At 42.4% G+C, this 17174-nt stretch overlaps 1 protein-coding gene across 1 annotated transcript in view; it reads right to left on the bottom strand.

The window, feature by feature from the left end:
• Positions 1-8753, bottom strand: part of REL (REL proto-oncogene, NF-kB subunit) — a 32315-nt gene extending 23562 nt beyond the window's left edge. Inside the window, exons 1-2 of the mRNA XM_064446843.1 lie at positions 8525-8753; positions 3158-3300 (exon numbers count right to left, since the gene is read on the bottom strand). Coding sequence (XP_064302913.1) covers positions 3158-3300; positions 8525-8531 — 150 coding nt within the window. The 5' untranslated portion in view covers positions 8532-8753. The remainder of the gene's footprint in view (positions 1-3157; positions 3301-8524) is intronic.
• Positions 8754-17174: the final 8421 nt, after the last annotated feature.

Consider the following 17174-nt stretch of genomic DNA (forward strand, 5'->3'; position numbering starts at 1 on the left):
GAAATCCCACAGCTAAGAAAATACCATTATTGCTTCAGGACCATTCAGAGGTTTTGTTCATTCCATTTCAGTTCTGTTCATTTTATGCTAAAAAAACCCAACTGCTTGGCAAAATATTTGAAAAGTGACATTTTTTTCAAAAGTATCTCATCTATTTCAGAAAGTAAAACATGCTTCACCTGCGAGTTTTGCCAAAGAAGCTGGTTATTTGTAACGATAAAATTTCGCTGGTGCCAGTATTTGACATTCAACCCATTCAGTTCTCTTAAACTACCCTACTGCAAGAATAGGAAGGAAGTCTGAAAGGCTCTAAAGAATGTTTTTTTCCTTTCCCTTTTTTTTTTTTCTGTTGAGGCTGGAGATCTCTTGCTTCACCATCTTACCAGGGTACTTTATACAAGTTGAATTCATCCCTGTGCAAAAGGCCAGAGGTAATACAGAAGCTTAGACCCAAGAGTAAAACAGCTTGTAGTGCTCTAAGACCAAATGTAACGGGACATATTGCATTATTTTATCTAGCCTTACAATGAAAGACACAAAACTCTACATAGGTGACCACATACAAATGCTTATTGAAGGACAGGTCTAGCTCCAAAGAACTTGGGGAATAAATCCTAAAGCCTCAGGGATAAGGGTATTACCTGTGCATGGAACACTACGTAGTGAAAGAGGATCTTAACAGATACAGCATGACATAATCCCCTATGAAGTATTTTTTTTGTTTTGTTTTAATGAATTCTCAGGTGAATATTCGATCTTTGATTCAAGAAGGGGGGCACTAAATTCTGAAGCTCCGACTAGAGCCTTCACAACAGTCATCAGCCTAACTCAATGCACGTTTCGCAGGTACATAAAACTCTTCCCTCATGCTGATGGCTACCAGTGAAGTCACTGAGGGTTGTGTGGGTGAGTGTATATATATAAAAAAAAAAAAAGAGGCAGTTTGGCCTAAATTGTTTGAAGCATAACAACTTGAAAGCAAATACAAGACTTGCTCAGGCACATATTTGTGCAGAGGCGAGCTCTCCTCCTCCACTTCCCCTGCCCTAAAAGTAACTGTTCCTCTCATCCTCCAGCCCTGTCTTTCCACCTCCTGAGTCTCCAAGGATCCATCATACATCCTTTTCAGCCAACATCTCAAACCTTTGACTTGACCTCTGCTCTTCTAGCTTCCATCATCTGTTAGCTTTTTCAGCCTCCAGTTTGGCCTTCATACAAGCCACCGTTACTTTTTACTCTCAAAGTAAAACTTCTATGGCTCCTTCAACTTCTTCAACTATTACATCATTTCTCCCTCATTTCATGCCCAGTCCCTTGAACTTGAAGCCTGACCTAGCCACTTTTGATTCTCCAGTTCCTCCTTGATGTTCTTCATCTCAACCGCATCACAAAATGTAATCTCCTCCTGGCCTCTCTGTTCTCATCCTCATTGATGTTTCCATCTCTAGAGGGGACTCCCCTAGAAACTAATCAGCACTAAAGCCTCCTACAGGCTTCAGGGAGGCAGGAATTCACCTAGAAATCACCTGCTATCATTAATAATCAGCTCTGTCATCAACAGTCACCTTTAAAAAAAGAACAAACTATGCCAGGATTGCACGGTCACCTACCATGTCCCATCTTCCCTTTTGGGTTCTGGCTGGCCTTCATATGCAGCACTGTCCAGGCTAAGAGGAATCAAGCGTTTATACTGCCTGTTCAACTTGTGCCCTGACACAGCCTTAGGCTGACAGTCTGGAAGCATTTACTCTTGCCAGCAGCCTACATAGTTCCTTGTTCAATTGGTAGAGTGCTGACAAAAAAAGTCTGGCAAGATCTCCATTTCCTGCATTCCTTAACCAAATCTAGCACTGTGATAGTCAAGGGGGGAACCTTCTTGTTTGCTTCTTTCCTTGGGTAATTCTGGCTTCAGGGCTAGACCAGCTTCTACAGTAGAGGCTCACTCTGCTATTCCACATGACTGCCAATACCATCTGTCTCAAACTCTCCCTCTCCTTACTTAGAGCTAAATAGAGTAAAAATACAAATTTTATGCCTCAGCCTAAAACATCCCATATTTTTCAGAGTTCATGTCCTCTGTATCTGTTCTTTTTCTGCTGTGATTCCAGAGACTCCACCTTCGGCTCCACTTTTTTTTTTTTAATGTACTTGCACACATTGCAAACACAAATACACAGCTTCTGTTCCTGGGCACTGTAATGCACTTCAAGATGGCAAGTCCTCATAAATTCCCATTTATATTTGGGCTTTCTCTTCTAACCTCATCTCTGAAAGATCTTCTCCAAATCAAAGAGATCAAGGAAAACTAGCAACTTAAACTTCAAATAGGAGACCAGAAATTCTTCTACCTTACCCTGCCTGTCTCGGGTCTCTCACACATTTCATTGTCCCACATAGGAAAGCTACTGCCAAAGTGCTTCCATTCCACCTCTGCTGTCTCTATCTTTGTCCCTGCTTTGATCATAGCTGCTAGGGCTGCTCTGAATCCCTTTATTCTGGATTTCCCAACCCATTCCTAATGCAACCACCTGAATTGTCTTCATTGCAGGTGCTCTGACCACATAATTCCCCTCTCTCAGCCCATTTTTAAATTCTGTATCCCCTTCTGACTTCACACACTTCATGGTAGTTTCTTTTGCAGAGCCTAATCACTGAATCACTGGCTGCAAGTTACTTTCTTACTTTGCTCACTTGTACAAGGTGCCTTCTTTCATGTTGCGCCCAGCAGCTTTTCAAAGCCTTTTCAAATTTTGTACGCAAACTCCTTCAAAGCTCTCCCAAAATTTATACTGCAGTCCAAACAGTAAAAACAAACCCTAGTCACATAACTAAGAAACCAGAACAAATGTGCATATAGAAAAAGCTAATAATGAATGATTCCCAGACAATGAGTAACTTTACTGAATTCCCTCTCTACCAGCTCTTTGTTAACTGCCTCTACGCCTTCTCCTCTTCTTGTAAATCTGAAACAAAGTCTTTAATGACTAGGAGCAAAGAACTCTTTTTTCCACTCTGTTGCAACTACATTTGCATGCCAAGGAAAGAATAACAGAACATGACATGAAAAGCATTTTATTTACTGCACTGAGTCCAATGCATAGCCACAGCACAATGTTAATGCAGGCAATGGTAATTCATGGATATAAGCGGTATTTACCTGTATGGACGGGAACGTCTTATTGTTTTCGGTACTGTGTTCTCCTGGAATGCTGCCTGCTGACCTTCCCTCACATTTGTATCTGAAACGCATGCCCCTTTGCCTGGGTTGTTCAAACATTTCAATGTAGGGCTCAGGGCCACCTTAAAAACAAGACATTTGCAATGTTAGCACACAGCAGAGCTTAACAAGCAGCAGAAGCTGTAAGAATTAGAAAATCTAGACTCTTTGATATTACCATCTTTGTACTTGGTCTACCTTCTCACACAACCTACTCTTCTTTTTATGTACATGCACACACTGAAGGTGGGGGGTGAGGGGAAAGAACAGATTTTAAATGAAGCCTCAGGTACCAATACCATCTAACTAATTAGCAAAGGACGCCCTCCCCTCCATCTCAACTAGAACTTAGCTTCTTTTAGCTATTAGAGAGCATGCATCTAATAAAAGAGGATTTTATACAACAGGAAACAAATCATTATTCTGGGGAATGGTTGATATTTTTAATTATAATACACTTTTAGGAATGGTTGTCCTTTCAATAGGTACTGTCAGTCCTATGATCTCTTAAATGTCCTCTGAAAGTGAAGATATTTCCTCAGAATCGATTGATTTAGTTCCCATTATAGTGAAGCAGAAACTATGCAAAATATGAAAAAAAACCCACAACACTCCTACTGGGTTGAATACTATCATGTGGGCTCAGAAAATACTTGATTGCTGGTACTGAATCTACATCTTGAGCTGCCCACCTCCCACAGGGACAGCTTCTAGCCACAGTATCTCCCCAGACAATGAGACCTCAGTAAAAGCCATTGGGCAGTTGTCAAAAAGAGGTTTTCAGGAAACTTGAGTGACAGGCAGGAGTAAGAGAGCAGAACTCTGAAATGGGGGGGTGGGGGGTGGGTTAGAAAGACATTAACTTAGCAAGAGCGTAAATACTTTTCAAGTGATGTTTTATTGCCAGACGGTAAGAAGCTATTTAATATATCTTACTGAGAACATCAAACAGGATCATGAATTGAACAGTGACAACAGTGGGATGACATGTGAAAAACAAATAACAGAGAGTAGGTAAATATTGTAGAGGTTGAATCATCATGCTGCATGGTCAGAAGAACATAGCTTATGGAAATGTCTACTGAGCTCTCTGTCATCTTCATGTAATAGCATCCTACTCAAGCAAGGTTGAGCATCACAAACAAACATGACAGGCAACATCCTGTGGCACAGCACTGAAAAACATGCTTGGACTTCCACGTAAAAAGCAAAATAGTTATTAAATATATTGGAAATGCTAAAAGGGTAAAAGATCCCCTACTTCCTTTTGCCCAAGGTCTATACAGCCTAAGGTCCGTAGCATATGAGTTTTCGCACAGAGATGGATTCCAATCTTGACTCCATAATAAAAGCTTCTCTTTTGTTGCACCTACAATGATTTAGGCATACTTGCCAACACAAAGCTTGAACTTTATGCCTAGGATTTGTTGATCGCACAACATTCCCAGTGTTACAGCGGTTCATACTCAAAGCAGGAAATCATTAGAACCTAAAAGATGAAGTCATTAAGAGAAGCAGAGAAGGGATGTCATCTTGGTCTTACCTGAACGCACATTTCCACTGTAACACACCTACAGACAACTGTGGAATGGCGATACATGAAAGCAGCTCTGATGCTGGAATTGTCTCCAACCACACGTGCTTTTTCAAATCTTGAATGCCTTTTAAAAAGGCAAAATACGTTCCAGGCTGTATTTGGTGCCAAATGTTTGAGAACTACAGTTTAGGACTCTCCTATGTTCCTTTTTAACAGTTTATCAAAATGCAACATCTAAACTGATTGCCTCCTGTCAAGATTCTAAATGATTTTCTAAAAATAGACCATGGTCCCTTTTCTAGACACTTCCCAGATTTAATCTAACCCTCGTTTAGATAAGCTTTGCATATTTTCTCCTTCTGGAAAATAAGGAAGTCCAACAAAGGGTGGGGGGCACGGGCACTGATAACAAAAAAGCCTAGAAATGATGCCAAGTTGGTTTCAAAGAAAGAGCAGAAGTCTGAGCTTCTCACAAAACCAAGCTCACACACCAGTGTCTGGCTATTTAACCTTCATACTTAAATTTACTTATGCTATTGTATTTATCAGCACAGTCCAGTGGACCAGACAAGAGAGAACTTCTGCCAGCAGTGAGGAGCATCTGCTGTGAATTAGTCCGCCTCCCATTTCCATGGTGCAATTGAGGAGAGAAAAGAATCTCACCTTTCCGTTCCTACGTAACGCACACACAGACACATATCCATATACTAAATTAAAAATCTATTTTAGAAGTTTTAATGACAAAATTGCAGCAAAGTGCCTACTAATCATCTTACTTCGGAGATGCACGTGCTTACATAGCTGCTAACCAGACACACAGTACACCCACGTATATTATGTATTTGTCAAAACTAGCTAGAGCCTTGCTGTTTGAAACTACTCTAGAACACAATCACTTCAAGTCTTTAACTCTCTCTGCTTTAACCAATAATTTCCCTTCATGCTCTATTAATACTTGGCTCAAGAGGACTTTTTTCTCACCTATTAAGAGCACTTTATTTTAAAACCCTGGGCTCAGTGATCTTTACAGGGCTGTGGTTGAAACAAATGTCATTGAAGGCAAACGCACTGCTGAACAGCAGGTGTGTTTGTGGGAAAGTAAAGCTCAATGATGCAGCAGCCTCCAGGGATTAAACATTAAACTTCACTTTATCTTGGTTCTCTCTCACTCTATTTAAGAATCACATTATCATCTCTACCATGATAATCGGTGTCATCATGGTTTGTGCAGAGAGGAAACACATAAAAGCATTTGTGTGAACTAAAGGTATTATCAGCGTGCTGCAGCGACGTGGAGGTCTGTTCGGTGTTCCCTATTTCTGTAAATCAGCAATGTGCCTGTGAAGTGGCACGGCTTAACTATTTCACCATCTACAGTCACACACAAAGGTCTGTTAGTTCCCACACAAGTCGCTAAAGACCCATCCTCTTTATGTCTCGCTGTGTTTGTCAAACAAATATAAGCTAAGTCAAAACACAAACTCTCTTTTGCAGATTCTGGAAAAGAAACACATGGCTACTCATATTACCTGCCTGCCCCCAACTACTCAGAAAAGCATTTGAAATGGAAGAAATGCAAAAATCTAGCTAATCCTTCACCTGAGTGCTTAAGAGTTTAATTTGCATTTGTAATTAATTATAATTGCCTATACACATGCTAGCAATAGAAACATTACCTTACATATTACAACCTGCCTCTTGTTCTTTTTTGTTGTAAAATTGTTTGTCGTCCCCCCCCAATGTCCTGAATACTACGCTAAATTTAAAAAAGAATATAGGAGATCAAGTGTCCTGATTACATATGCAAGGAAAACAGGCAAAAGCACTAACAGCTCCAAGAGTTCAGCCAGCTCATAGTCATGCAAGAACTGAGGGTTGGTTTATTTTAAACTGTTTTGAGCAATGCAAAAAAGAACAAAAGGACAACCCCAAAAACTCAGAACAACACTGCCATCAGGCCTCTCCACGATGAGCAACCCGGGCCGGTTTAAAGTTTAACATGGGCTGTGCCATCAGGGAGGAAGTGTGACACGCTGCCACCAGGCAGAGCGACAGCAGGATTGAGGTTTCATACATTTCGTCTTGTTCCTTTGCTCAAAGGAAGCAGGCTCTGGAGGGACTGCACAGTTTGTAGTTTTCTTGCACAACTCGGAGCACCCTGTGAACAGGCTCTCCAGCAACATCTGCGTCTGAAAGCAAAGCAGCTGCGGGTCTTTGTGGAAGATGTGAAAGTATCATCCGAAACCCTATGATCTGAGGTGACTGCACAGTGAGACACAGACGGTAGAGGTGTTGCCCATCAACTTTGATGTCACTGCTCCTTACAGATCACTGGTGACCCTACCTCCACCACAGCAAAAGCCATTTCTGAAAAGCAAGAGCAGACAACCTATATGCTCCTAATGTTCTGCAAAAAGAACCTCAGGCAAAAGGAGACGATGTTTTTGAGCTTTGCTTGTCTCTCAAATTTCGAGATTTGTTACAGCACATTCTAGCTCAATCGAAAATAACTGAAAGTGTAAACACGTTTTTATTTTAGAAAGCAGTAATCTACCTAGGATTCCATAAACTGTAAGAATTCTAACAGAGAGACAAAACTGCTCACAAACTTCCTCTTTACTATTGCATTACATTACAGAAGAGCTACCAAAAGAAAAAAAACTACAAAAGCTAGCTAGTACCAGGAAGTTATGAACTTCCCCTACTAAAAAATTCCTTATCTGGTTCCTAATTATGCTGAAAAATATATTAATCCATGGGAAAAAAAAAAAAAAGCGCTCTCCTGCTTTGGTTTTCCCACTCTGGAATATAATGTGACATTTAAAAGGAGCCTCCATACAAATTCAGTCGTTTTGTCTCTCTGTTGATAGTTAGGACACATATATATTTGGCAGGAGTGAAAGTTCACACTTTGGGAAGGGGTAACAGAACACACACCCCAAAGTTTTGAGGCTGGAAAGCGTCTTTCCTTAGAAATGCTATTCTTATTCATGCTGCCAAGTCAAGTCTTCAGTTTTGGGTTGGTTTTTTTTTTTAAACCCTAAGATAGATACCAGAAAACCACTTTCTGAAAGGATGACAAATTTGGTTTAATTTAGCCTAAAGAAACTTAATTGTGCTTTTTGTCGTAATTACTCAATGCACCATCCCTTATCTACGTTACTTTGCATTATGCCATCTCTCTTTCTTATTCATTTGCATTCTCATAGGCAAGTTCCTACGTGAAGAGGATCTCACTGAGCATCACGGAGCCTGTGCTCTATGCATGCCTCTAGCCCAGATACGAGATCCATGTGCTTATTTAGCGCCTTCATGTTTCAATAACAGAGTTTCAAGACTTAAAAAGATACCTTCTGAAACATAACAGCCTTATGCGATCTTGTCACAACTCATCCCAACAACCCTGCGATATTTCTTCGTTACCTTTTTCCGTAAGCCTGCTTCACGAGCTACGCGGACGCGGATTTCGTGCCTAAAGCAGATGCTGGGGTGACGGGTAAGAGCCCGTGGTGTTGCTCCCCCAGCCCTGGCTGCCATGGGGCTTCGGCCAAGAGGGCGATAGTGGAAGGGCAGAAGCAAACCACCCCTCGCAGCGCTTGCCCCAACGCAGCGACCGCTACTTCAGCGACGCGTTTGAAAAACGAAAGGGACCGAAAGCGGGAGGAAAGGGCCGAGGGGGTTTCGCCTTCCCCATCGCGCCGGGAGCAGGCCCGGGGCTCCCCAGGGCCGCCTCCCCCCCCGCCCCCCGTGGGGCCCGTCCCGCCGCTTACCGGCCATGCTGACAGCTCCGCGCAGCCGCTCAGGCCCTCTCGCCGCCGCCGCGGCGCACACCTCTGAGGGGAAGGAGGAACGCCGCTTCGGAGGGACGGCGGGGCCCCGACTCCCCTCCCGGCCCCGGCTGGCTGCGCTGCCGCGCCGCGCCCCGCAGGCCGCCCCTTTTCAGGGGGAATTTCCCGGGCGGCGGACGTGCGTGTAGTCGCCCCCCGGCCCCGGTTCCCGCCCCCGCGGCGCCCCGCCCGCAGCCCGGCCCCGCCCGCAGCCCGGCGGCGGCCCAAATCCGCGTCCCGCCCCCCGTCCCGGTGAGGAGGAGGGAAACTGCAGGGGAGGCAGGATGCTCCCCCCGAGGGGAAAAGCCACCCCCTCCCCGCCGCGAAGGAGCGTAGCCTCCGCCACCACCCCCCCCCCCCACCCCCCGGTAGCCAGACGTAAAAAGAAAAACAAAAGGTTAAATTCGATTAGTATTTCAGAGCACAGGAGAGGTTAGGCTAGCCCATACCCCTCACCCTCCTCTTCAGGATCTTTCAGCATCCAGAAGGCATCTGCCTTTGCAGCACCCCTACATCACCCCAACACCCCCCTCTCCTTCTCTGCAAACCCCTAGAGACCAAGCTCTCCTGTTAAGCCTGGGTTACTCTGTTGCGTGGGGCCTGGTGGGCACACACAGCCAACAATGACAGAAAACTATACGTACTAGGGCTAGACTGATATTGAAGATAATGAAAAACGCATCACAAGCTGATTCAGTCACAACAGTCAAAACCTACCTAACTTTCAGAGCATTCCAAGTCTAAATCAGAGACCCAGCTCACGTTCTGGCCCTGACGCAGCTAGATAAAGTCCTGTCAGGGACAGAGCTAAATCAGGTGGGGAACAACCCCACAGGCCCAAACTTGGATTAGGTGGAATGTTCCATAAGGAACAACCGTATCTAGGCAGGGGTTAAAAACAGCTGTATGGAAAAAGAACACAAAGGAACACCAAGCCCAGACCTCGCTGTGGTACAAGACTGCATTAGTTATCAACAAGACTTAAATTGTTTTCCTTAAATCTTTACTCTGGTAATGCAACACACTGTCACATGTGAAAATGCACTTAAATGAGTTAGTATTCTTGAAAAGGAAATATTAATAAAACAACAAGAGCAGCCTCAAAGAGCACTTAAGCAACGTACATAACTGTTTTGTGTTACTTTTTCTCACTATCCTTTTTTAAAGCAAAGGTTAGTGGAGTGCGTAGATATGAACCATGGCAGAAAACGCTGTTCTGTAATCTGCAAACCCATATGCTAGCCCAGGTAGTTAAGCAGAAGAGACTGCCCGATGCTTGTTATTCTTCCTGCTCTCAACTAAACAGGACTTTTCTTTATAACCTCAATTTTGTCCATCGTCGTATTTCCTATAAATGGAAATCATCTTTCTCCATCCCAGCAAGCAAAACTTCCCTTATTCAAGATTCACAGTTCATCATACAGTCAGATCGTTGCACCCCTGTCAAATGCATAACTGAAATCAGAACAGAAGAATCCTAGGGGGCTAGGGGGCACACAGGATAATCAAAGTGTTCATGACATTAGCTCTAGAAGATCAAAGGGAAGAACAGCTATGTTATTATATTTAGATATTATGCTGAAATAATTCCATGCTTGTGGGTTAGTTTCTTGCCAGAAGAACATGCTTTCTCATTTCGTTTCCCGCAAAAAAAAAAAACCAAACCAAAAACATGAAAGGTACAAAGCAGTAGTGCCCTAAAACTATGAGAAATTAGGACTAGATCTTCATGTCTTCAGGGATTTCTTGGATTCCCTATAATTGGTGATGTAAAATAAAGCAGGAAAGCAGTTCTAATATTCTAAACCAAACTTAGGCTTTACCTACACATACACACACAACCCCAAAAAAGCATGCACCGACAAAGAGACCTCATACAAAACCATTCTTCAAGGTGGTAGATGAGGGTTGAGGTGAGGGTGGATGCTTTTCTCTTGCATTTTCAGCAATGGTGTTCGGAGAGGCCAACAGGATGGCACAGAGGGTGCTCAGAGCTCAGCATCTCGTTGCTTGTGCTGCTCTATGGTGAGAGGCATCAAGGTATCAAATAGGAAAACACACAACCCAGGCATCTCTATCCCAGCCGCCTGCATCCAAACACATTTAGCTCATGAACATTTAATATTAGAAGCTACTTCAGTTCTTTAATTGATCACCTGGCTGTGGCACAACAGTTTTGGCCAGCCTTCATTCACCAAGATTGAACAACCAGAGAAATGCTCCCAATTTGGAGGCAACTCTGTAGGTCACAGAAGTGATCTGGACAGGACTATAAAAGGGAAAGGGGTTGTTATGCCTCTCAGCTAGCTGAAGCTGGAAAGGTCCTGGGAGGTTATTACCCATGAGCTGGAGTGTACATATGAGGCTTGGTTTTTGGATGTAAAGAAAGCTGTCGGTACCAGCATTATGAAGCGACTAAACACTTTTCCTTTCTTATCTTCAGGCTGGTTTGCAAAATCTCAGATAGTGAACTGCAGCCTTTCAGGAAGAACGAATTCAGGTGCTTCCCTAAATACAGGTTATATCCCTGGTTCCCACATACTTCTCTAGCACATGATGCTACAGAATACACACAGACCAAGGCACCTGGGAAACTCTGTGGCTCAAAACAGAAGTCTCTACTCATTTCTTCAGAAGGAAAGTGTTATTGTAGGGTATACAGTCTAAACTGATGTGAAATTAAAGGCAATATTCCAGGCAATACAAATATCATGTTATGACTAAAACATCAATAAACTTTCCCTAGTTTTCCCTGGCTCTTTTGAACTCTAACTCTTAGGGCTTGCAGGAACAGGCTACTCAAAGATAATCCTTAAGGCTGTGGGCTAGAAATTGAGGCAGTATCTCACATACATGCCAGTGCCCATGGTACAGACTGCTTTTTTATATAATTTTTAAGACACAGATAAGTGGGTTGCACTTCTTACAGCATCCCCAAAAGCTTTAACTCTATCCCTACCCTTTCCCCTAAAATGAAAACAACCTATCATAAAATTAGAAGAAAACTAACCATATGAAGTGTTTCAGTGTACAAGATCTATACACACCCATCATCTGAATACATGGAGACTAGAGCTAGAAGTCCTTGAACAAAGGTCCTGAAACAGGGACAGTGTGTGCGGAGACATTTTCTTGACAGTTTTTCCTCTCCCCAACAGGAGCCATAAGCTGATGTCCACAGAAGACCACAATAGTGGGCCAAAACGATCTTTTAGTCTCAGCCCAGCATTGCTGTTTTATAATACATTCATGTTCCTAAACTTGGGGAAAATTCTACAGAAACTGAGAAGCCTTCCCAAGTAAAGGACAAAAACCTAAACAAATTAAAGGGGCCTTACTCAAAGTCATGCAAGCATATAGATAGATCCCTCTATTCCTGCAACTACCCTGTGTACAATTTTGTTCTGCCGTGATACAAATCTATGGCAAAGGGATTATCCCATGAGAGTGATGCAAGCTAGAGAATTGCAGTATAGCACTGCAAGTTACAGAAACCCGGTCAACTGACATGAAGTATAAGAACATGTCATAACTTCGGGCATATGCAGATCTTGGCAAAAAGCAGGACGGAATTCCCCTCCTCTAGCATTGCATAACAAAAGCCAGGTGCATCACTTATTTTTGTCAGCTGACTTTGGCTACAGCCAGAGGCAAGATACTAGAATTCTTAGACCAGTTTCATCCAGCGCTTCACTTCCTATCTTCCAGTTCAAGCCACTCATTTAAGATCCCATTTTTCTCCACTTAACAAGGTCAAAGACAGGTCCTCCCTTCTGCTCTTCACTGGCCACTGCACTAACACAGTTAACACCTAGGTTGCTATAAGGAATTAAGCTTCCTGCTCTGGCAGAGAATGCCATGGGGCAAGCAAGAGGAGAAAAGGGTAAAGAGTGGGGGGGGGGGGAGGGGGGAAACCACCACCTAAACTTCCTACAGCAAAGGACTGAACGTTTGACGTGATATTTGTCAAGCCTATGATGATGGCTCTTTAGTGGTGCTTAGCACAGGCATTGCCCAATAAAGTCTGCTGAAGCCTGCTGTGATGCAAAAGCTGCATTGGCAAGCTGTTAAGTCTTTATTTCCTGTTCCCAGCTATCTGACTTAGATCAAAGATGAGCCGCTTGTCACTGGCCTGGTTAAGCAGCCAAACAGGCACTAAGGTAGCTTTTTTTTTTAAAAAAAAAAAAGAAAAAAAGAAACAAGAGTATGGCACCCCTAATAAGGTACATCATACTGGGAATAAAAAAAAAATAATCATTCCCTTCTCTCTTTATGGAAAAAAAAGTTAGAAGCCCTGTTTTCTTGCTCACTGTATCTGAAGCCTCACACACTCCCGATTAGTTATTTTCAATCCTCTCTGCCTTAAGAAACCTTTTGTTGTTTGAAGTATGGTTTGGTTTGGTTTTTTTAAAATCTCAAAGGCCTCTTATTTAAACGGTGTCAGGCCTTTTGAGAATTATTGGTTGTAAGGAAGGGTCTAATGCAGAAGCCAGTCCAAGAAAAGTCATGGCTTTCAGATTAATGATAAACTCAAAGGTTGTTCAAGCCATTCTGCTCAAACTGTTCCTGTATCATGTTTTGAGCCTGTTTGCCATAGAACAATGCTACTGTGCTTCCTCTCAAAACAGGGTGGAGGGAAAGGAAATACTAATACAGAAGGTTGGTCTTGTGGATAAGGCACAAGGCTATGATTCAGGAGACTGGAATTTGGCTCTTGGCAAGTCAGCCTTTCTACTCTTAGGCAACTGTTTAATTCTCTGAGCCTCAATTTCCCCAAGAGAAATCAGGGAAGATACTTCTTTGCTCCCACACTTCTACCTCATTTATTCACGATGCAACTTCTTCAGAGGATGAGCTGCTTATTATGTGAAAGTGCCGAGCACAATGAAATGTCAGTTCCATGAACACTTTAGACAGTGGCAGTGTCAGTAGAAGGCAGTCTCCCTTCTTTCTGTCCTTACCTCCAGGCAACTCACGTGTGTTCTTACACTATTGCAAGCACTCATTTGGCAAGACAGGAGCTTGCTTAGAAGTAACCTGGGTGAAACAAAAAAAGACTGTTTTCCTGCTGGTTCAGTTTTTACTGAGCCAGTTCTGTGTACAATCACAGCAATGACTGTGCCAGCAGCAAGAAATATGGCAGCACCAAGGCTGGAACAAGTTTCTGGAAGACAGATTTGGGCAGAAGTACCTGCTTCCTCAGAGTGCCAGCTTCATGGAACTATATAGCATAACACTGTATTTTTATCTTGGGAAATCGATAAATCTATCTGAAATTTCTAATTCACAGCCATACCCTCCCAGAGTTAGTTTTCAGAGCAGAAGTTCTCAGGCACCTTCTCCCCCAGCGCTCTCAAGTGTTTCCTATTCCCTTCTCCTCATCCCAGTGCTACAAACACATACCACAGTTCAGAAGTTGCTGCATTATTTTAATAGAGGAAAAAAAATCACATTTGTTGGCAGGCAAAGAAAAACAAAATTGAGGAGTGTTTTCTTTTTCCCTTGCACTACATAAAAGCCTCATATTACAGTGAAGCTGATCTAGTGACTTCTGAAATGGACAAACTGCAAACTACTTTATACCACAGTCGAGATTCATCTGATAGTAGTCCTGTAGTGAGAGTAGTAATGAGTGCCAGTAATGCTGTAGTGAGAGGACTCAGGGAAGAGATGAGTTCAGGCTGGCCCTAAGGAGTTAAATACACAGGAAACAACTTTCTTCTGCTCGGAAAAATTTTTCTAATAAATTCATCCTCCAAGCCAGATCACTATTTCTGGTACAAAAGGAAGCAATAGAATTGCTTTAGCTACAGCCACAAAAAAAAAATAGGGAGGCAGAAGGAAGGATGGGAATCATCCCTTTGGCAAGAGCAAGCTATTAGAGTACCTCAGTTGTAACACAAAAACTACATACTGAGGAAAATAGGCAACGCATGCTCATATTAATTCTCCCGCTCCCCAAAACCCCAGCACATACCAGACAGCCATTATGCACTGGATCCACCTACAGAGGATAACAATCGCTCATCCAGGTTTTTATTACAAGACTTCCCCTTTTTCCTCAGGGCTTGCAAGGAGTTTAGGCTACTTAACATCACCTTGAGCTTTAAGAGTCTCCTAAGACCATATCTGCAGCCAATAATACAGAGCAAAAAAAGTACATTCTTTCAGCACTAGCCCACCAGATATATCTCCTTTTCATTTGAAGTCTTATACCTTATTTTTAAGTCTCTAGTGCAATGAGTTTTACAATTGTAGTTCTGACTTGTATGGTTAAAGGATTACACCCAGGAATCACACCAAGATTACACCACTCTTCAGGCTGAACATAAACACGTAACACCTTCTGGAACCAGTTTATGCATAAAGTCCTCCTACATATGCAAAGCATACCTACAACTTGTAAACTGGCCAGCTACTCATCTTATCTGGAGCTGCATTAGCCCTTCATACAGATTGCCTGGGGCTGCATGTCATAGTGCCACCTCACCATGCGAAGTCTTACATCAATAGTTGCGAGTAAGCCACAATCAACACACCGCTGCTTTACCCTGCTTGAACAGTTAGTCTCTACAGTGTCTGTTTGGACTTTGTGTGTGCATATACATCCAATTTACTAGTATGCTGCAATAAAATAAGTTAGATTTAGTAAAAAGGCCAACATTCTAGTAATGTTACAATCATTAGTCTCAGCTTCTTTAATTACAAGGTTGAAACCCCTTGCCTTCTCACACATAAGAGTGATGGGGTTTGCTATTTCATAGTCTTGTTCATTTGTCAGTCACTGTGTGACTTGTCAGTTTTGCTTTTAGGACATTTGGGGAAAGTTTGACACCCTTTTTGTAATCAATGTTTTGTTATATGAGAGGTTAACCACTACCCATTTGATGAATTATGAACTTATATTGCTGAAAATAGATAAAATCCAAATGACATCCTGTGGGTTCTCAGGCTGAAATATTGTGCCTTAGGTATAAGTAAGTGTGTCACCCACCATGAGACTCAGAACATTTTCAGATGCCTGGAAAAAGTACTTTCCTCTATGCAAGTAAAGAACATAAATATCATTCTTCTGACTTTTATTAAAAGGAACAATAGGCCAGGAAAAATAATTCTTCAGGACATCTGTTGCACTGAGAAAGGAGCTGATTGGATTCTTTGTCCTGTGCAGCAGAGGAAACAGATCTAGACACATAGCCTGTTGAATGGAAACAACACAGACACAAAGGGAGAATTGCCACCACAAGCTGCTTCTGGCAAGTAAATGCAGGAACTAGAGGAAGGAGAAGGTCTAACCCAAGAAAGAAGTTACAGAAATGAGTCAGTGGCAAGACAGATTAATTAGACCAAGGCATAGAGTTGGCTAGAAGGGCAATGTCATATAGTTGAATATAAAAAAAGATAAGGAACCTTTCCAGTTTTCAGTTAAGATGCAGATATAGAAAAGATGAGTAGTATATAGTAAAGCCACCAATGTCCTAGCTCCACTTGTCATTAGTATCCAGTGAGACCCCGGGGTGCAAACAAAGTCAGCCATGCTAAGAATCAACCAGTTGAATTACCTGTTTCAAAGGCTAAGACCAATAACTGCTATCTAAAATTTTCAATTGCACTAGCCTCAGCAATTAGCAAACAAGCATTACAGGTTCCAGTATCAGAAGAGTAGAAGCTGGGGGGGGGGGGGGGGGGGGGGGGGGGGCGGGATTTGGAACGGAGTGCCTTATTACTGTTCTACTAGCCTTTCTCCTGGCTGTCACAACAGCTTGTCTGTCCTTTAAGAGCCTCGATGCCACTCCCCCACTGATCACGAGTAATACAGTTGGTTTTGCGGTGTCTTGATAAAATGCCCCCTCGTGGTCACTACAATGACTTCTTAAAAGGGCATGCAAACTACTGCCTTCCCAGTAAAACTCACTACATCTGCTTCTAACTGCTTGTCATACTTGTGCGGTTTTGTGCTGCTTCTAGCACAAGAGGGCAAAGATCTTCATGCATAAAGCTGACAGCTTTAGTCTCTGAAGTATCTTGAGCTCTCATCTCCAAGAAAAAGTAGGCAAAGATAGCTGACTGTGCCTTTTCCAGGAGTTTCCATTAAAAGGAAACTGCATACTGATCTGCATAACAGAAAGTAAACTGAGACCTAAGTTCCCACTTGAGTTTGCAAAGTATTTCTGCGAATCTACCTAATAATTTGCTTTAAAAAAAAAAAAAAAGAATCCAACAAAAAAGACAGACCTATAGGTCTACATAAAGTTTGTTATTTTTTAAAAAAAATTAACACAGCTGTTTCAGTTTGTTACCAGCTTCTCTTACCCTGTAAAAGTAAAAACCAATGAGTAAACAGATTTAATACCACTTCAAGGCTTTTGAGAGAGTGGAGACTCATGGTTCAATAAGCAAGCTACCAAATCTGTTTTCCCAGTAGTATGGATGCTGTGTAGTCTGGTAAGAAGTGCATTCTTTAACTGGCTGATTCCAGGGGACAAACACAGTAGAGAGACTTGCCTAAAGTACAACTACTACATTTAATTAATATTCATTATGTTTATAGATGAGTGTGGACCAATCTCAAGAGACTGTCGCAATTCAGAAA

The sequence above is a fragment of the Phalacrocorax carbo genome, chromosome 3 (genome assembly GCF_963921805.1).
Source record: "Phalacrocorax carbo chromosome 3, bPhaCar2.1, whole genome shotgun sequence".
Lineage (NCBI taxonomy): Eukaryota > Metazoa > Chordata > Aves > Suliformes > Phalacrocoracidae > Phalacrocorax > Phalacrocorax carbo.